Genomic DNA, 21214 nt, shown 5'->3' with positions numbered 1-21214 from the left:
GGACCAGCCCGCAAACAATTTTCCCAAAAGCTAAACAGAGAGGAGGGATAAAAGCAAAAAAATACTCTTCGGAGACTTGGAAAGGTCACAAGCGACGTCATGGGAAAACAGATGATACATTCTCAAAGGTGGGCTGTGTGCTGCTCGCCTTAGCTTTTCCGGTGACAGGCCCTCCCGCAGTAGTCTGTGGCGAGAAGTGCGGTGAGAGGCTGCGATCGCCAGATTGCAGACAGTCCACCGCGTACCTTTCTTTCTGTAGCCCCTCCGAACGCCCGGGAACAGGGCTGAACGTTGACGCAGCCTGCCGGTCTCCAGCTGCGCCCCCGGGAAGAGGCTGCAGCCACTGCAGCAGGCTTCCTGTGCTATGGAAGGAAAGTAATTGCTGGTTACAGGCTGCAGCTGACAGGCTGCTCTTTCCTAGCAGCCACTGAAAGTGACTTAAAAATTATTATTATTATTATTAAACACTTACAGCCTCCTTTTGTGTTTTCCAAGTGCCTCAGAATCATTTCTATTTGTGGCCCTATTGCTGTCCCTGAGAGGCAGGTTAATGTTGTTGTGGCCACATGTTGCCTGTGACGGAGCAGAGGGTTAGGTAACCCGCTCCTTGGTGCCATCTGTGATCTGCCTGGGCGCCCTCGAAGCAGAAGCTCAGGCTTGCGTTCGGTTCCGGAGCTCCTGGAGCCTGTTCTTTCACTGCTTGCCTTTAATTCGGTGTATGGGTATTATGGCTTTCCTACTTTTTTGACTACAACTTACAGTAAAAATACATTTTACATAGTATATGCACACACGGAAGATGTACATAAAATCGAAACACTTTCGGGAAGCATGACGTCCTCTTCGTGCGACGCGCTGTGATGTTTTCTGTTTTATTTTCGTGCCAGTTTCAGCCCACTGCCCAAACCTGAAGAGCCCCGTTCGGTCGGTGCCATCTGTCCTTAAACACACCCTGCGGGGGGCGCTGGAAGCTGAGGATCACACTGGAAGGGGCGGGTTTACTCAGCGGTACAGGGAGAAACATCTCCACGTCACAGCAGACAGATGCGTTACGGAACAGCGTGCGGCTTGAATGAGCTTTGCTTCTAGGGGGGACCTCTCTCTGGCTTTCCAGTCCTACTCCTGCCCCTTCCTCCTGCCTTCACCCCAGGCTGTGTGTCCGTGCTTTCCCTTCCATTGAGGGAGACGGACTGGAAAGAACTCGGGAAGTGCTGTTCTTGCGGAAACCTCAGGCCGAGTTTGTGCGTTTTCTAACCCTAGACGGCTGGCTGGCTGTCGGGGACTTCGAGCAGTGTATCTGACAGTCATCAGGCTTGCTGCGACTTAACTCTGCCGTCTGCCCCTGCCGGTCACTGTGACCGCGGAATGAAGGAGAGGTGGGGCCTGGGGCAGGGGCGGCTGCAAACCAGCAAGCCAGTGAAACTGTGTGTCAGGTGAGGGCAGCAGGGGGATGAAGCAGAGGTCGGGGCCTGGGTGAGGCCATCGTGAGCGAGTGCTGGTCGTGAGGACCTGCCCGAAAAGAGAAGTTGGATAAAAGCAAAGGCCTAGAATAGGCGGGGCAGGAATCTGCCGTGCACGTCACTGAAGGGAGAGAATTCCAGACAATGGAGCAGCAGTTCAGAAAAGCTGTGAGAGAGGAACGGGCCTGGTGTGCGCAAGGACTGCAGCCCAGGCGCTTGCACCTGCGGCTGGCTGACTGACGTGGAGCTAGTGGAGCTAGCAGGACAGCCGGAGCACGTGACACCAGCGAGGTGACCGGCATCGGGTGACGGGCGATTGTAACCTCTGTCTTCATTCTGAGTGAAATGGGAAGTCATGGGAGGTTTGAGCGGAGAGGTGTTTGAGCTGACCTACATTTCACGTTCACTGGCTGCTGTGTCGGGAATAGACTGCAGAAGCTAGGCGTTGGGGGTGGGGAGACAGTGCAGAAGCAGAGAGTCCATTAAAAGGCTTTTCAGTATTCTATTTACTGAGTGTGGAAGGACACCAGGTTCTTTTAAGGATGAGGAGGAGAGATCAGAAACTGATGTTTTTGGACGTGTTCATTTGAGATATTACCCAAGTAAAGATACTAAGTAGAGAGTTGGCCTACTTATGTGGTCATTGATTTCCCATAGGCAGGCTAGATATTGATGTTAATCTCTTGCAGAACAGTTCTCCAGCTGGTCTGGATTATGTCTCCCTATTCTGGACCTGTTGAGATAGTGAATTTCAAAAAGCAGGAGCTCACTCATACTTGCGAAGCAGTCAGTGTCTTGTTCGCAAGGTCGGCTCACTCTATTTAAAAGCAGCTGCCATCTGGGTGGGAATTGAACTGCCTTCGTGCAGTGTTTTTCCCCTGGTTCTTTTATGCCGCCCTGCCCCTGAGGAGTAATTGGCATATCCTTGGAGAACCTAGTATTCTGTGCGCTGTGATCCAACACCTGTGGTGGTCTTCCTTTGCATGTAGATGTTATTTTAGCTCAGTAATGTGAACCTGAAAGAGCCCACATGTCATCCCATCCCCCCACCCCTGCCTCACTGAGTATCAATTTATGTAATGAGAGGTGTTACTAATGGGATTATCTTGCACCTATGAATGATGTGGAGGTAGGAGAAAGGATGAGAAACCATATTTCATTCCATTTGCTCATACCTTCCCCTTAATTTCATGCAGCAAGTACTGCGACTAGTGTGCTAGTGAGAAAGGAGAGCCTCTGCCCCAGGGCCACTGTGTTGAGGGCGAGGCAGATGCAGGCTCTGTGCTGCAGTAGAGGTACGTGCCCCGGGCTCTGGGGAAGGGTGAGAGCTGCCCTGGGAAACCTCAGGCGTGAACTGACTCTTTGGGTTACCTAGATAGTTTCCAGGCGGCAGAGCTTCAGGAGAAGACTGTATTAGGTAGAAGAGCAGGTAGACGAAAGCACAGAGTTGTGAGTTTCAGTGTTTGGGGAACGAGAAGTAATTTCGATGGGGTTGAAGTTAAGGACATAGGCTGGAGAGGTAGGCAGGAACCAGGTCCAAGAGAACCATATATTCTTGAAATGAATGCAGTCTAGTCAAGAGTGAAAGTTTGAGAGCTGCAAAATGCAGATTTGGAGAAGCTAATGAAAAAGAGATGAAACACTTCCTCCCAAAGAGTGACCTTTGTGCAGCTGACCTGTCAAGAAAGAGATAATATTTTACCAGAGACTCAGCAAAAAGAATCATTAAGCTCGCTGTCTGCTAGGGAGCCCCTTTATCTCTTTCTGATCTCGTAGCATAGTAGTAGTGCTGCTTTTGAGCTTGTGTAAGGTCTCAGGTAAGTCTGACGTGGTTATCCTTCATGATGAGAAATTCAGAGTAAAAAAGGTAAAGCCGAAGGTGGTGAAGGAAGAGGGAGTACTTACTTTGCACTGGGCATCACTCTGAGAGCTTTGCAAAGATTAACCCCATTGTCCTGTAACGACCCATGCATTCGGGGCTGTTATCTCCGTTCAGCAGACAGGAAACTGAGCCGAGTGCTCCTTGCCCAAAGTCACACAGCCAAGTAAGGGGCAGAGTCAGAATTTGAAATCAGACCGTGTGGTCCGGTCCCCAGGCCCGTATTGTGAACCGCTGTGCCCACTGCTGCTGCTCCGGGTGTCCCGGCTGCTCAGAGTTGTCCTGGAACAGAAGTCCAGGGACAGTGTTCGGGGTGTCCTGAAAGCCCTGAAACTGTGCCGAAGTGTTGCAGTGCGTTTCCAGGAAGAGGGTCCGTGGCTGTCACCCGTGTGTGACAAGGGTCCCCGAGGCAGAAGGGGGACCTAGAGGAAAAGCTCCTCTAGGACTGGCTTTTTGAGTCAGTTCATTGTTAAAGAGCTCCAGGTGGAATAAGGAGTCCCTCAGGAGAGCAAAAGATACAAGTTTATCCCTGGAGGACAAGGATCATATTTTCTGTGTTCTTTATATCTCACACACAGTAAACATGCATAAATATTTGATGACATATGACAGCTTTATATTTGAAGTGAGCATAGATAATCAACTTGCGTTTCACATAAGACTTTTGTGTAACCGCACAGTCTCACCTGCGCCACCCCGGTTTTCCCTTCTGAATGCCCTTTACAGACCTGGCACTCCTCTGGCCTCCAGTGCCCTCATTCGAAATGCATTCTGCTTCTCTTACTGCCAGGTACCCGACTGCATCAGTCAGGAAGTGCCTCTTTCCCAGAAGCCCATGCCGTTTTGAAGTGGTGGTCTAGCGCATCTCTGAAATGTCTAAAAACCCTCTTCTGAGGCTAGTTCCTCCGTTTACACTCACCACTGCCAAGCTTTTTGAGAACCCTGCTCTCTCGGCATTATGGGCATCAGCTTGTGTGATGCAGGCCAAGAACTCCCGGGAGGTTGCTAATCGAAAGGTTAAAATCATGAGTTACAAGGAAAGCAATCTGATGTATTCTTCCAGGAGCGAGAACAGGAAGGCATTGAGTAGACACAACTAGATTGTGGAGGAGGAAACATAGGTGCTGTTTAGGCGGGGTAGGTGAGTTGATAATAAATGTAAAAAAACTAGAAGTTCTTCGGAAAGAGCATATTTGGATAACCACATTTTTAATGAAGAGATAGATGTGCTGTCAAAGTATGGGCATTTGTCCCCCCAAAAGGGTTCTCCGAACCGAACGAAAGAGAAGTAGGCACGCTTACTGACTCTAGGACTGGCCCGGAGAAGTGTCCTGCTGCCCTGCCAGGAGCATCAGTAGGAGAGTCACTGGTGACAGGAGCCTGGGGGAAGTGGCGGTTAAGCCATTCTCCTCCTCCCCCTTCCTACAGCTCGTGGTTCTGAGGTTCTGCCTCAGTGGAATCTGCCTGTTTCTGAATATACATGCCAATCAGTGTTGCCCCTGAATAAAAACATTTACTGTAGCTTTTTTAAAGCTACAAGCAGCATGCTCTGAATCGAATGGGCCATGGTAGGCTCACAGCCCACCGAAACCAGAAGCATGTGCTGTGAGAAGAACACTCGTTCTTGGCTTGTGGCAAGGCCTTGCCTTCTTGCAGTCATCGGATTTACCAGTGTGTGACCCACAGGCTGTTCCCAACCGTAGCACTTACAAAATAAGGTTTTAGAAAAGAAACAACCTAAAACCAGCATCTAAAGGAAGATAAGAGGCAGTATGATCAGTCACTGTGGAGCGGGAGGTCAGGTTTTAGGGTCAAATTGCATCTGCTCCTGGTGCTTCTGTGTGCTGGCGGCGGGACCCTGGATCTTTCCGAGCCTCCTTTCCTCATCAGTAAGCTGGGAGGGAGTGCCGCCCGCTTCGTTTGAGGTAGTAGTAATGAGGATTAGCAATCGTGTCGTTAACAGGGACTTAGTAAGTGGTAGCAGCAGCTACTGTACTAACCACAGAAACAACAAATAACTGAGTGGGATGCTCTGGCCACGGAGCTTGGGCCTAGAACTCGTTCCTCCTGGAGCTCGTGCTCTGACGGCGGAACGTGTGGGCTGCTGTGTGTCTGTCTGGGGCGTCCTGCTCTGCAGAGGAGAAAGGACGTCAGGTGATACGTTTCCGGACACATAACTTGCTTTTCGCTCACCTAGCTTCCTCTGTGTTCTGATTTCCCCTTGTTCTTTCCCGGCAGGTGGCTGTGAAAAACAATATCGATGTCTTCTACTTCAGCTGCCTCATTCCACTCAACGTGCTTTTTGTAGAAGACGGCAAAATGGGTAAGTCCGTCCTTCTGTCCTGCCAAACATACCGTTGCCCCTCCTCTGAAGGCCAGGCAGAACACAGCTACAAGTGCGAGTTATTTTGAGGTTTTAAAAGATGGGGTGGGTAAGGCTGTTACTCTGAAGCTCTAGTAATTACTAACTGTTTGTTCTCCTGAGTCACACCGGTCTTGTTTTGCTGGTGGTCTCTAAGTCGCAGGCTGCAGGTCTGCGGCCGCCCTGCGCTGAGCGAGGTGCTCGGCACCAGCTTCAGCACTCGCCCCCTGTGTTCCCGCCACAGTTTGGTGACTCTCACTGTTTCACACTTTCCTTATAATTAGAGTAATTTGTAATAAGCCACTAGTATTCCCATGCGGTCGGTGTTGACACTTTTCTCTTCCCTTACTTATGAAACCACCATCTAATAAAACTTAACGTATATTGGTGCATACGAAATTGTGCTGGCACTTAATTGGTTTGATTCTTACTGTGGCTCCTCGGGCAGGCAGCACAGACGTAACTACATATGGTAAAATTAAGGGTCAGAAAGGTTACAGACTTACCTAGAGTCACCAAATTAGAGCTAAAGCTGAACTCTTAGTCTAAACTCTCTTCAAAGTGTCTCAGTGCTGCTGCCAAGGGACTCCCTGGCCCGGCATGGGGCCCCTCGGCGTAGCCGAGGACAGCGCCAGACCCGGGCCAGTCCTGGCCGTGCTGCTCTTGTAAGAGCCGGCGCCCCAAAGGAGGAGCAGCGGGGCCCGGAGTCGGAGCACCGGCAGGCTGCACACACCCTTCCTCTCCCCGTTTCCCCACGCAGAGCGCCAGGTCTTCCTCGCCACGTGGAAGGATATTCCCAATGAAAACGAACTTCAGTTTCAGATTAAGGAGTGTCATTTAAATGCTGGTGAGTAATGACTCTACATTTCATCTGTAACTCAGTAAATCAAATTGGATAATTGAAGTTTTTGTCCTTATTTACCTCTTCTCTTTACATCTATGGTAGGTACATTATTTTGCAAATCTCTCTTTAAAAACTGGGGGTGTTTTGACGTAGGTACCAGATTACTTACAAGCCAGCAGACTTAAGAAACAATATCGAACGGCTCCGACTCCCCAGTTCAGTAGTTGCTCATGCGTTAGTCACGTTGCACGAGCACCCTAATAAGCGTTAACTAATTGGAGTGGCATTTAAGGATATGACTGTTTTTCCTTTTATATCTGCCTTCGGAGTTGGAGGAAAAGTGACTCTGATGTCTTTATTAAAAACCTTGTGTTTGTTATTAAATAAGGATGCATCGTAGTTGATTGAAGACTAGTCAGTAACCTTTTTCTTTCTTGCCTCCTTGTAAGCACTTACCACGATACCTTTGTAATCACCATTAAAAGCCCCAGACCCTTTTGTAACTGTTTTTGTTACTATACTAGAGCATCGCAGAGGTTAGCGGGAGGAGAAAGAGCAGCAGCTCTCCGTCCCCAGGGGACCGTTTCACTGAAGTGTTTATCAGGAGTGCAAGGAGCCCTAACCTGTCAGAGTCTGCCTTTGTCCCACTCTGTGTCTGTCTGTCTGTATCTTCTCTCTAAGTTATTAGCAGGTTTTCAGCTTGAATGAAGTGAGCATTGGTGCTTGGTCCACCCTCCTTCCCCTCCACTTCTCCGTCGCGCCCCTCCGTGTGTCGGTGGTCCCCGGAGTGCCGTCCGAGTGCTGCCGCACCATGGCTGTGGCCGTCCTGGCTGGAGCGCAGCACGGAGGGACTGAGGTGCATGGTGCGCCAGGTGCAGAGGAGGAGAGGGAAAACAGTGTCCCCGTCCCGGCTTTCCCCTTCTCCCTGTAGTTCTCTGGGGCTGCGTGATACGTTCACGCCCTGTTCAGACAAATCTGTTCTTACGGGGCCTCCTGAGCCCTTGGAGAGGTGTTTGAGGGGATGAGTCGCCTGTCGTTTCTGTTGCAATGCCTGTTGGGTGATCTCCCTCAGGAATGCCACCTACACACATGCGTTACATATGTGCCTTCTCTCTAACGTCCTTGTTCTGGGTTTCTCACCGTGACTGGTTGTGAGTTTATTAAATAAAACTAGAGTTTCTGCTTTCTTTTAAAAAAAAAAACCAAACATGCTCAAATTGAGCTGCTTTTTGTGCTGTACTCGAGGTAGGTGCCAGCGTCATCTGCCCCCGTCTGCGGCTCACGGTCGGTGAGCACATGCCTCATCTGAGGAGTGGGGGGGGGCCGGGCGGTTTCCGCAGCGTAATATAATAAGCTCTCCTTCGGGGCGCGGTCAGGCCCGCAGGGGCTGCTGGCGGTGGGACCGGCGAGGGTCCTGTTAAAAGGAGCAGCCTCTGCCCCCAGGGTGGAGAAGCCCAGGCCCTTCACTGCGGTCGCCCTCGTGGTCGTTGGTCCTATGGCAACATTTCATGTATTAAAGCTTCTGAGAACAACTTGCTCTTCTTTTGAAAAATGGGCTCTGTGGTCAGTTAGGGTTGAGAAGTGCGGAGCACGGTGCGCCTCTCCTCGCAGGGGCCGTTGCACACGAGCACAGGGGAAACCGAGGCGGCCAGCGTCCCGGAAGCCCGTCCAGGTCGGTGTGGGCTGGGCTGCAGAGTTACAGAGTGCCCATCGTTACCATCTCCGGGAACACCAGCGTCCCTTGGACACAGTCTGGGAGGCACTGGCATACAGAGACGCAGCGGAAGGCCGGACAGGTTGAAAAGAAGGCTTGGTTTCTGACATCCTGTGTGAAAGGGACATGCTTTTCTTTTCTTTCTTTCTTTCTTTTTTTTAAGAACTGTGGATAATCGAGGTCTTTAGTATGGCCTGCCAAAATAATAGAAAAGCTCCCCCTGTGTCCAGATGGAACAGCGAGCCCTGCTGCACCTTGATGCACGCTTGTGGTCTTGCCAGAAGTGTCTGGCCTTCCTCCCAGTGGGGCTGCGTCCTCTGAGGTGGCCTGACAGTTTTTCAGGGCAGATTCCATTTTGGCCAGTTCTGCCATGGCTTCATGCCAGTTTCTCTTGCCTTGGGTGCTCCAAGTCCCAAGGCTTGGATTTTTCAATGGCACTCAGCTCTGTGGTCGCACAGCCCCTGGAGCAGCGGGAGAAACGTCTACTCCGTGTTCTCCAGGAGCCCAAGGCCGTCGTTTTCATGGCTAACCTTGCAAGGCCTCTTCCTGCAATTAACCCTTTTCTGCCGCCTTTACCCCAAGGTGTGGGGTGCCCGGGCCCTTACATTTCCTTCCATTGTTGAAGGCTCTATTAACACGAACGTTTCCAGGTTTAGTGCCTTCTGATTCAACACCGTGTGTCTAGCCGAGAGCTAAAAATACCACCCTTTCCTGCTGACCTGCCCTAATCACAGTAGCACCGGCACTTTGAATAGCTCTCCGGCGCCGGCGTAGACACTTGACAGATGGCAGGGACACTCTGAGGGCAGCGGGAAGTTACAGGCTTACAGGACTTAACCCAGAGCTGAGCTTTTACTTTGGCTCTTCCATTTCCTTCTAAAGAAGGAGCTCTTCCCAAGCCTTATGGCTAACCCGATCTCACTGGAACGGTGTATCGATAGCGGGGCTTGTGGCGCCTGTCATTTTCGGCGTAGGTGGTCAGGCGTGAGGCGTCTTTAGGAGTCTGGGCCTTGCCGTAGATCTGTCCAGGACGTGTGTGGGCCTGTGCAGCGAGGGCCTCTTCAGAAAAGGCTCCTGCTGTGAGTCTTGCACTCCCTACAAATGGGCAGGAGCCTGGAAAGGTAGGAATGGGTTTACGACTTAAAGCAGCCCCCATGTGTTAAAGACAGTCCTGTCGAAAGGTAGTAGCCAGGGGAGGAAGGAGACTGGACTTGGGTGGTGGACACACAATACAGCGTACAGCTGATGTGTTATAGAACTGTACAGTAACTGTACATTGTATTAACAATGTCACCCTGATAATTCAATTAAAAAAAGGGAAAAAAGGTATGGGCCAGACTCCGGCTGGCGACATTGCCTAATAACCGAGTCTAGGCTGCAGGAGCCCTTCATTCTGAGAGCCACAGTGACACCCAGAACTGCCTGACCCCTCAGGAGGCGAGCGGACAGCACACTGAGGTCCCCTTCAACGGCACTGCACGGGACTGCCCTGGCTGGCGCGGCCCAGTGGGTCGAGTGCCAGCCTGCGAGCCCAAGTGTTGCACACAACTAATAACCACCATAAGATGCACCTTTTGTCTCCCGGGAGAGAGCCAGTGCTTGAATTGTAAGTACTGTGCTCGTTACCAGTGAAAACCTTTGGAATAAAAAGACAGAAGGTTAGGTAGTAACTGAGCATAGTGCAGATGTTGAATGAGTGGACTTCGGTGCCTCCTCCTCTGAGCTTTCACTGGTTTGAACATGGGAGAAAGATGTCAGCGCCAGGACTTCCTCCAAAGTCTAAGTAGACGGCTTTTAATGCCTGTGCACTACGCCCATATCGGCGTCTGCAGCGCCTGAGTCAGAGGCTACTCGCAGGTATCGATGGCAGGTGTCCACTGTGTCGCAGGCGCTGGGGGAAGCTGAGTGGTGAAAAACTGGGTCCCTGTGCTCGGAGAGCTTACTGCCCACCACAGTACCCTTTCCCCTCTCCCTAGAGGGCCCAGTAGGCTTGACGGGTTTCCGTGGAGAGAACTTAGTCCTGAAGTTGGCCTGAGCCATGTGATTCTCGCTGGAAATGAACACGACACACCGTCACCAAAGAAGCAGTGTTCGCCATCCCCGTTAAAGTTTGTCTCCTCGGCGCGCCGCAGCGCCTCTCATTATCAGTGAGACAGCCGGGGGAGAGAAGTGACCTTTAATTCCAGAATGCCCTGTCTCTTCAAGGCTGGGGTCACAAGGAAGGCCCCAAACACCAACCCGTTCCTACCTGGGTCGGTGACAAAAGGCCTCCACTGTAACCCGCAGCAGCCCCTGGAGTTACAGGGCCTTGTGGCGATCATCTTTGTACAGTTCCAGCCTTTCGTGATTAATTCGAAGACACAGCGTTCCATACAGGCTTTAGTAATCACTTGCCTGCTTTAAAACTGAACGTCTTAAACGTCCGAGGGGACAGATGTGACGTGCGGCGTGTCTCAACTCTGCTGCTCCCTGACCCCAGCAGCAGTGCCGTGGGGCTGCCCCTCAGTCTGCCTGTCCCTGCGGCTCACCGCGCACCCGCTCCGTCTCTGTCCTCTTCAGAGTGTTCTTAGCCCGTCTGGCACACAGGTTGGGCTTGCCGACTCCTTCCGCCCACCGCACTCCCCTCGGGGATCACAGCGGTGCTCGCACTGGTTGCACCGTACTCTGTTCTGTCGTGGAGTGTGACAGGCGCCCCAGGAGCCTCTTCCTCGTCCTTTGCGGTTGGGGAGAAGGGCTTCCTGAAGTGTTTGCGTGGAACAGTGGTGTCAGGGTTGCAGCCCACGTGGCCATTGGGACGACAGAAAAGAGGAAGCATTTGCGTGATATTTTGAATCTGTGTTTCTAGACACTGTTTCCAGCAAGTTGCAAAACAACAACGTTTACACTATTGCCAAGAGGAACGTGGAGGGGCAGGACATGCTGTACCAGTCTCTGAAGCTCACCAATGGCATTTGGATCTTGGCTGAGCTGCGCATCCAGCCAGGAAACCCCAATTACACGGTAAGGCTTTCTCAGAACGGGTGAGATGGGCTCGAGGAGGGAGGTAAGAATGCTTTCGTGTTTTCTTGGCACGCTGGGAAGGCCTGGAGGGTGCGCCTCAAGCCCCAGGTGGCCAAACAGGCGCTCAGTGAAGAAGTCCTCGGTTGCCTCTTTGGAAAGTCTCTCTGCGGCTGCTACCCCATCCAGCGGGCGTGGTGCCTCTGGCCTCAGACTCCCGCCAGGATACACGGTCGCTCACAAAACTTGGCGACTTTCTCGGTGTCAGTTAGTACTTTCCTCGCCTTTCTATGCCTGTGGTACCACGACAAGCTGCTCCCAGGCTGTTTCCACAGCTCGCTTTAGGAAGGTCTTCTTTCCTGCCCGTGGCCTTCATGTCCTAAGGTAGCAGAGGCATGACCACCTGAGCCCTTCTGCAGCATTATTTGTCCTGAACGCTTGTTGTGAAAGCTGAGACAGAAGACTTGCAGCTCACCTTTGGCAGCCTGCAGGGAGCGGTAGTTTGGAAAACTTCCTTCAGTGCTACAATGGGCTAGAGTTTACATTCTGGCAATATTTTTAAGGCAGGAACAAATCGCCTTGTTAAGCAACAAAGATACCCTAGCCACCTGGCATTTGTTTGCTCTTGTCAAATGTGATCTCCAAATAGGATGTTGCACTTTGTGAAGTAAAAGAAAAACCACTTGGGATAGGGGAGATATTCTCACTCTTTTGTTATGTTTGAAGTTTCTGAGGGCTGTTTAGAAGGAGGGGACAGGAAAGTGATAGATACAAGACTCAATACTGAATGATTCTGAAGAAGCTGAATAGTCGGTAGGTTAAGGAAGCTTTTGAGCCACATAGCTGATCAAAGTGTGATCCCATTCCTTAATTTTAACAGCCAAGGCAGTTTTCATGAGCATACGTCAGGGTCATCGTACCTCCCAGAGCCGAAAATCTGGTGTGTCCCCTCCCCTGAAGTCCCTAGGTGAGCATGTGTGTGAGCTGCTGGGTCCCATCACGCTGTACTTCCCAAGCATCTGTGAGCTGGGAAGCCTCATGCTTCCCCCAGAAAGTGAACAGTCCCCCCAGCAGCGACCCCTGCGTTTGTGTTCTTAGCTGCCCTTTTTCTGTGTGCAGTCTTCCGTCTCAGGTCACGGCAGCGTGGTTGTCCCTGGTTTGCAGGGAGGGAGACCAGGGCTGCGGGGGGCCGGTGACTTGTTCAGGATTGCATAATTTGTTGGTAGGTGGGCTGTGCTTAGGATTCAGCTGTCTCTTGACACTTCCTACCGTGTTGTTTTTATTCATTGTAAGGATGATGAAAATTTTGAGAAGAATCTCTTGGTACCACTGTCCAAAACAGTTTGTTAGATTTTTTTTTTTTTTAAAGCTGTAACTTTTTCATTTGAAATAATTTGACTTGCAAACGTTTTTTTAATGGCGCACAGCATTCCCACGTGTGTCTCACCCGTTTCCCCGTTGGTAACATCTTACATGCCTGTTGTGCATCTTCAAACAGGAGACTGATCTTGATAAAATGATACTAACAAAACTACAGGCCCGACTAGACTTCTCCGGTCTTTATATCACTCTGCTGCTGCTGAGTGTACAGAACTCTGCGCAGCGTTCGTGCACGTGCACAGAACAGCTCGTCAGTGCTCCTTCCTCCCCCGTGTATTACAGATGCACGTGCCGGTGTGGGACCCTGTCCTTTGTACCCGCAGCCACCCCCCTTCCTCTCCTGGATTTGTATAAAGTAAATGTGCTTGTATTTCCTTGCCCCCTTTCCAGTTTTCTCCGCATCTGGTGACTAGGTTCTTACTGCCCACAAAACCATCTGAATTTTCCATTACAGTCGGACATGGGCCTAACCCATTCCCCGAAATAGTGCTCCAGACTCAACATCTTTCAGATCCATTTCCTTCCCCCCGTTTGCCCTCAGCGCCCACTGAACTAGTGATCCGATCTCAGCCACGTGTGAAGGGGAAGGAAATGTGAGCCAGTGCCAGTGCACGGGGACCAGTGGTCCCTTCATCTCTTTCAGAGAGGATGGTAACTTACTTACCCCACCCCCATCCTCCCTGTGTTTCATTAAGAAGGTATGTGTAGCCCTGGCCGGGTGGCTCAGTTGGTTGGAGCGTCATCCCATACACCAAAAGGCTGTGGGTTCGATTTCCCAGTAGGGCACAGACCTAGGTTGCGTGTTTGATCCAACCGATCGATGTTGCTCTCTCACCAGCCCCCCTCCATCCTCCTTCTCTAAAATCAATAAACATATCCTTGGGTGAGGGCTAAATATGTATTCTAATACATAGGATAAACATACCTCCTATTATATATACATATGTAGGGGTAACATATGTGTATATAATATGTATATATAATAGAAGGTATGTTTATCCTGTAAGGATGAGCCCACGTCTCTCTAAGTAGCTGCATCACAGCTGGAAAGACGACTTGTTTCAGGTGAAGAAATCTGTGTCCCAGACTATAAACCAGAAGCGGATGTGTAAGTTCTTGGCTTACCTAGGAAGGGGAGGTGACTCTTCTCTCGGTGGGTCTGGATGGGTGGCATTCCTGAGTGGTTGATATTGAAGATGCGTCACAGTCTGGCGCCCTGGCCAGGTGGCTCAGTTGATTAGAGCGTTGTCCCGACTACGCCAAGGTTGTGGGTTCAGTTCCTGATGAGGGCACAGGCAAGAGTCAACCAGTGAATGCATCAGTAAGCGGAACAACAAGTCAGTGTTCTCTCTTTCCCCGTCTCCTTTCTCTCTCTCTCTAAAAATAAAGTAATTAATTAAACATTTTTTAAAGAGACGTGTCACAGTTCAAATGGTACAACTCTGGTAAGTTCTGTTTTCCTTTAGATATTTTATAAGTCGGATTATTTTGCTTCTTTGTTCTTTATATGTATGTTTCCTTTTTACTTCGGGGTTTAGGAAAATCTTTCTCTCCAGGCCCAAGTTTGGGCTTTTTGTTGTCGTCGTCGTTGAAGAAGGCAGCATTTCCTTGCTAGTCGTGAACCGCAGAGCGCATCTGCAGCTGGGGGAGCTTCAGGTGTTGTCACAGAAATGTGAAGCACGGGGCAGTATTCCGGGAGAGAGGGACCACCCCCTCTCTAGTCTGGGGGTGAGCTCCTTTAGTCTGTTCTTACTGTTTTCAGCTTCCTCCCTCGTCCTTTTCAGAACCCACATGTAGTCCCAGGAGAGTCTTCCACAGCGTTGACCATGGGGAGGCTGCGGAGGGGTGGGGAGATGGCACAGAGCTGCCTCTGTAGGGAGTTCGAAAGTCAAGGGAATGCCTGGAAGCTACAGCTTTGACCAAAGCAGGGAGCTGTTTTCTGTCCACGTTTGTAGTCGTAAATGAGTTGTTACTGTGTATATTTATCAGAAGTGTCTTCCTGATTAATGATTTTGGAAATAAATGTCTTAGAGACTGAATGTTAAAGCTGTATATGAATAGAGCCTCTTTTCATGTTCTTCTCTTTGTCTTTTGCATTTATTTTAATTTCACTTTTAAGATATTTTTGTTTGTTCCCAAATTTTATTCAAGAACTCATACAAAATGTGCCAGATAAATAAGTTTTAATCCTCATATTCCTCCTCTTCTTCCTCCTGGTTAATCTGCAAGCAACGCAGTTCGTGATTCTCTTTGCTGTTAGCAGCTATGCCCAACCAGTCGTGCAGATGATTCTTAAGGTGGTTTTTGGTGAGATGTTTTTAGTACCTTTCGGGAAAAGGCACCTCAGAAGTTACAGTGATCTCGGCGCCTTTTTCCTTCAGGCTGGGGTCTTCTGCCCTGTGACTTGTCTCCTGAGTCCAAGGAGCCCAGCTGGCTCACCTCCTCTACTCTGTGACTTTCTGAGTAAGCATTCTCTTTGATTTGAAGAAAAAGGAAGAAAGTTACAGTGATCTTGCTCTTGCTTCTTTCAATGGTTACAACTCCTCCAACCGAGATTCCCAGCTTTTCCATCCACTTTGATTCTCTCCTGAAGAAACTGCTCAAAACTGGCAGCACCCGTGATCGCGCCGTCCACCGGGTGGCTGCGGTCGCGCGGAAACTGCAGACCCCGCTCCTCTCCCTGCACCGCAAGCTTTTCCGCAGGCACCCTGGCGGCAGTGCAGGCGGGAAGTCGCCTGAAGTTTGGAGGATGTGAGTTTGTCTTTTTCAGTAAGTTCAGGGTTGACCAGAATCATCTTCACATTTTTGCCAAAAAATATTCTCACCTTTTATACTATGTTAATTCATCCTGAGTCTCTAAAAACAAAATACAGAGGCAAAGGGACCTAAAACCTTGTGGTGACACGTTATTACAGACGCCTTTGGTTGGTCTGCCTCCATAGATAGGAGCAGTGGTGTCAGCAGTACAGAAAACAAATGTGAAATTTTCTGGTTCTAAATGCAATTTGCATCCTTCCACTGTTGATTATTAATGTTTTGCCTGATCTAATACATTTGAGTTCAAATCTGGGTTTAAGTTTTGTGCTGGTTGACCAATGAAGTAAAAATCTCTGTTCGACACTCAAATCTTTTGAATGCTCTGGTTTTCACTGGATCGCTGTTCTGAGACTGGAGGAAGTGCTGGTGGCAGAGAAGCAGAGTGGCGTCAGAAGTGTCTGCTTTGCCCCCTGAACGGGACACAGCATAGAAGGCGAAGCCGTTGGCGTGAGCTGTCGTGCAGTTGTTAAGTAAACGCCTCCCTGTGACGGTCCTTACTCTCCCTCCGTGACAGTGTGCCCCCTCACCGTGACACAGAAGGAGCTAGTACTTGGGACTCACCTGGCCCGCACCTTTGTTTTACTTGATTGTACATCCTCCCGTGTCGGGCCTGAGCTCACCGTCCTCATCGGGCTGAGACCCAGAGGCGGGCAGGTGGAGTGGCCACCAGCAAGTTAAGGGTTTGGCCCTTGCCCTTTCGTTTGGGAGCAATCCCTCTGACTCAGCAAAGCCGGAGACTTGGGTGTTTTCGGTAGGGGCTGTTTCCCAGCCTTGTAGACCCACACAGCACGTAGGCGGAACCACGGCGGAACCTGACGTTGCTTACAGTGAGGTCTAAGCCCGCAGTGCCTGCTAACAGGATCTCTTGGTTTGACTCTTCTTTGACTACTCAGTGAGAGAAGCCTCTCTCCCACTGTGTCAGAAAGAGGTTTTCTTGAACCGAGTATCTGGCTACCTTTCGAGTTAATGCCAGTCTCCGTAATCATCTTTCTGCTCCCTTTCTTCCCAACAGCTGTCGCTGAAGTGCAGAGCTCCCGAGGTCTCTCAGTACGTCTACCAGGTCTACGACAGCATTCTGAAAAACTGATGGCCTGCCCGGTGCCCTGCGGCCGCCCGTGATCCGAGCAAGCCAGGAACTCTTAACTGGAAGAAAGTGTATTGTCGTGTAGAACCTGAATCCAGATACACCGGGGCCACCCTCCACGGTAGTGACTAGTGTAACCTGTGCTCAGTTAGGGCACGACCTGTTGGATAGTGTTAGCTCCCTGTGAACGGTTGTTAGCTGCTGCTTCAGTCACTCCCCGCCTCTCGCCTCCTGCTGCCGCCGCCTGTCCTGACCTGTGGGCTTCCCCCTACTGCGCCCGTGGCTGGTGTTTTTGAGTGTAGTTTGATATTTTGTAATTGAGAGCTCGTTTCAAAAGCAGAAAAAGACAAAAAATATTAAAGTAAGGATAAGTGTCGCTGAAACATAAACTGCACTTTATCGTTCTATATTTTTGTACCTGTGAGAAACGGAGGGCTCGGTGTGGCCACTGCTGGGGAGTGGGAAAGCGGTGGGCCGCCATCCGCTGCGTGGTCCCGGGAAAGGCACGGTTGCGGGCCCACCCTGCCCAGGTCCGTCTGTGGCAGCCTTGTCCCTGGCCATTTGGATTTTCACCTTTTTTCCTTTCTCCAAACTTCTTTTTTGTGATTCCCCTGCCCTGTATTATCATCTGGTTTGATTGCTCCCCAGTTGGGCATGGTGGTCTTCCATGAATGCTGTCTGGGCGTAGGAATAGGACCTGAGAGAAATTAGAACTTACTATGTTCCTTTTCCCTCGTCTGACCTATGAATAACACTATGAAGGATGTTTAAAAAGATTTTATTTATTTTATTATTATTTTTTTTTAGACAGAGGGGAAGGGAGGGAGAACAAGGAAACATCAGTATGTGGTTGTCTTTTGCACCCCCTACTGGGGACCTGGCCTGCAACCCAGGCACGTGCCCTGACTGGGAATTGAACCGGTGACCCTTTGGTTTGCAGGCCAGTGCTCAATCCACTGAGCCACACCAACCAGGGCCTATGAAGGATTCTGAGTAGAGCTGGGGAACAGGAACCAAAATGCCTTTCCCCCACCCCTCTGCCCTGTGTTTAGTTTAATTGTCTGGCCCAATTCAGATCTAAAAAACATACTTTTACAGTTGAAACAGACTTTAAGTAATAACTTATCCAACGCTGTTTTTCTAAAAAGGAAATGGGTAAAAGGCAAAAGGGTGTTACGCCAGAGGCCCAGCAGTGGGTTGGCAGCAGAGACGGAGGGGGCGGGGCTGTGTCTCCTAAACTCCCTTCAGCGTTTTCCCCGCAATAGCATCTCGTTAATTTTTTTCCTCAGTGCCCTTCTCTCGCCTTGTCTGTGCTGCTCCTTTATGGCTCTCCTCATGCTCCACACTGACTCTGGCCCGTCATTCGCTGGCATCAGGTGGCAGCAGAGTGTCTTTTCAGTCCCTGGAAGGTGCATCCTGATGCCAGAATGAAGGAGCAGCTAATGTTTCCCCTGTGGTCCTGGCGCCGTAGTTCTCGAGGCCACCGGGGTGGGCACAGAGGTGAGGCGAGACCCCTCAGTCACCGCCAGTCTCTGGTCTGCTCTTTACTCGTGTTATTTAGGCTCCAAAGCAACTGAGATCATCTCAGAGGGTCAAGAAGTTCTTGTCATTTCCCAAAAGACAGGGAGATGTGTAATCCCCTCGCTTGACCGGTGGGGTGTGATTTGTCAACGAACGCCTCCTGCCCAGAGCAGCGCTGCGTTCTGTGGGCACTTGTCGTGTGGCCTGGTGCCCAATGTGCCTCTCAGCGGCCCCACTCCAGCCATAGCCACCTCGGGGTCCAAAGGCCTCACCCAGAATTGGCCCCAGAGGAGCAAGCGCAGAGGACGAGCAGGGGCCGCCCAGGCCTGCTGTGTCAGCGGCCCGGTCACACCTTTGCAGGGCTTGGGGCGGGGCCTCCAGAGCAGTTTCTTAAACCTTGAGCATCCCGAGGGCAGGATTGGGGGGTGAGGGAAAGGGACTTTGTCCCAGAACTATGTCCCCACCCCGCAGGGCCCAGGAGAACAGGAAGGGTGGGGGTGTGGGGGTGGAAAAGCAGGTTGGTGAGGTTCCCTGGTTGGGAACTCACTAGGAGGGGCAGTTGGGTACAAGCAGTGAAGGTTCACACCACAAATACAGTGTCTCACCTTAAAGCAGACTAGTTGCAGAAGGGGTGTGCATCGGGGTGCAGGCCGAAAGCAGTTTTGTATCACGAGAGGTCCCTCTGACCCAGAATGCCGCTTCTCTCGGCACCCCAGCAGTGATGGGTAACAACTGCCTTTCTCAGCGCACCTGGCGGAGCTAATGCCGGACTCTCTGCTCCCCGGGGAGGCCGCCTCCTGCCCCATGCTCCCAGCACTGAGGGAGGGGGGCCTGTGCTCTGCAGAAAAGGGCCTCCTGTACAGGCAGAGCCCAGGGCTTCCACCACAGCTTCCCTTCCTGCCACTCCAGCTCCGCGGAACAGAAAACCGGGTGGAGACTGCCCTGCGGGCCCCTCTGCTCTGCCCCAGCACGTCTTTGTCGCATCAGCTGGTGCCATGCAAAGGGCAGGGAAGCACACCCACACCCAGAACTCTTGCAGGTCAGAGAGACCCTGAGTGTCTGTCCTTGCCCGAGCCTGCCCCGCGTGTCTGTGTCGTGGAGCTTGGGGCTCCGGAGAGAAACGGGGAGGGGAAGGTAAATGTCACCTGGAGAATGCTTGCCATTCTTTGTCGTCAGGGTCTGTTCTGGGGGAGGGTTGGGGTTGGGGAGCTTGACCTTGTGTCTTCCTCAATAAACTTCATTCACACAAAGTGAGGTTTGTGGTGCGTGTACTTTGTTCTCAGACTGGCTCGGGCAAGACGCAGTCGGCCAAGGGGGATGGAGTAGGCCATTAATAACCACACTGCTGGGGCGGCTTCTGGCTGCCCCAGCCCTCCCAAGGATTCAGCCAGGTGAGATTAGGGTCGGCCTGAGGGAGGATCCAGAGGCCCCGGATGAACCAAACAAGCCCCGCACCACTGTCAGCACCACAGGCAGGGAGTGGGGGCGGGGGGGAACCGCTGCCCTCCCGGGAAGAAGGCTCATGGGTTTCCTGCTACTCAGGTGTGCCACTAATCCCTCACTGCATAAAAGGGCTTCTGACAGGGACTCAGGCCTGTGTGTTCCCGAGTGAGCAGGAGTAACGCCGCTTGCAAGCAAGCTTCCCGGGCAGTTCAGGTCGCCTTCCTGCGTGCACGTCCCTGGTGCTTGTCAAGATACAGCTCCCACCCTGGCGGTCTGATGAGCGACAGCCTCTGAAATCTCCTGCAGCCTGGAGAAGAGGAAGAGGCTGGGGCATCCATTGCCGAGATGCCCTTGGAGGGGTCCCTGCACCCTGCTGCCCGCGGGGCGCGTTGGTGGAGACACAGGCTCAGCACGTGGCGCTCAGCATGGGAACTGCTCTTCCTGCTTGGACCCAGACGTGGTGAACGAGCTGCCTTGGTGGCCAGTCGTTTCTGGGCGGCAGTTAGCCCCAACTGAACCAGGAATGACACTTGGGAAGGAGTGGGATCAGGGCGATCTTCTGAGGTTCAGGGTCAAAGCTGTGGGGGGGTGGGCCTTCCCGAGGCGGAACTGGGCTCACCGGCTAAGTGTGTCAGTGGAGCCAAGAGTCTCCTTAGGGCAGAGGCGCTCTGCACTTGGCTGCGTATTAACGTGTCACCCGAGAGCCCTCGGAAAAGGCTGATGATTCCGTTTGTCCAGACTGGGGTGGGGCCTGGGGGCTCCGCATTCTACAGAACTCCCCACTTCTGATGTGTGGTCCGGCGGGGACCCACCGCCGTCAGATGGGATCTGTCTACTTCTGCCTCCGCAGCGATGCTCACAGCTTTGTGGGGTTGAAATCAGTAAATGCACCTTTATGCTCACGATACCAGACTGTCCTGTGAATTGAGCATTATCTTTTTAATCTTCACCCAAGGATACCTTTATTGATTTTAGAGACAAGGGGAGAGAGAAACACCGATGTGAGAGAAAAACATCAATCGGTTGCTTCCCTTACAGGCTCCCGCCAGGGATCAAACCCCCGACCTCTTTGGTGGACTGGGACAGCGCTCCAACCAGCCGAGCCTCCCGGCCCCGGGTGCAAGCATTATCTTCATTTTCCGTGAAACATGCAGCAGTCACATCTTCTGTGTCCTCACCCCTCACCCTGCCGCTGCCCCTTCATTCCACTGAAGGTTCCCCTATAGGTCATTCCCTCTCTGTACTCAGCCGCCATGTCGATGGCCGACCCTGCTAAGCCCCCAAGATAGCGGTATGTTCAGTCTCCAAAAGCAGGGCCCACTGGCTCCAGACCTCCACCTGAGACTGCGTGATCCTTCTCTGCCCGCAAAGTGGCAACTGCGGTACTGAGGCCAGAAAACAGCGGAAGACTCCCAGGTTGGAGCCTTCCTACTCCCACCTCATGCACTGATGCTTTTTCTGATTTTGCTGGGACCCAGATTTCTTCTCTCTGCCACCCCCAGTTCCAGGAGGCAAGAGCCTGTTTATTTTAATACCTGGTGTGGCGCTTGGGAGAGATGACACCTCCCCCGCTGTTACCCATTCCCATCTCCTGAACACTAACCCCAGAATCCCAGCCAGCCCCCCTACATGTTACCAGAAACAAGGATGTTTCTTGAAAAGTTTCCAAACTTGCCATCTCGGTTTCTCAGTTAGCTTTTGCCCCGCCATCCT

The 21214-nt window shown here is 51.6% G+C and overlaps 1 protein-coding gene across 3 annotated transcripts in view; it reads left to right on the top strand.

The window, feature by feature from the left end:
* AP2B1 (adaptor related protein complex 2 subunit beta 1) overlaps positions 1–17933 on the top strand; it is a 101681-nt gene extending 83748 nt beyond the window's left edge. For all 3 annotated transcript variants that reach the window (XM_053930707.2, XM_053930705.2, XM_053930706.2), the window contains 4 exons: positions 5578–5662; positions 6462–6548; positions 11105–11259; positions 16466–17933. In XM_053930707.2, coding sequence (XP_053786682.1) covers positions 5578–5662; positions 6462–6548; positions 11105–11259; positions 16466–16540 — 402 coding nt within the window. In that variant the 3' untranslated portion in view covers positions 16541–17933. The remainder of the gene's footprint in view (positions 1–5577; positions 5663–6461; positions 6549–11104; positions 11260–16465) is intronic.
* Positions 17934–21214: the final 3281 nt, after the last annotated feature.

This window comes from Desmodus rotundus, chromosome 9 (assembly GCF_022682495.2).
Source record: "Desmodus rotundus isolate HL8 chromosome 9, HLdesRot8A.1, whole genome shotgun sequence".
In the NCBI taxonomy this organism is placed as follows: Eukaryota; Metazoa; Chordata; class Mammalia; order Chiroptera; family Phyllostomidae; genus Desmodus; species Desmodus rotundus.
Note: the sequence above shows the minus strand (reverse complement) of the source record. Positions and strands in the feature narration are given on the sequence as shown.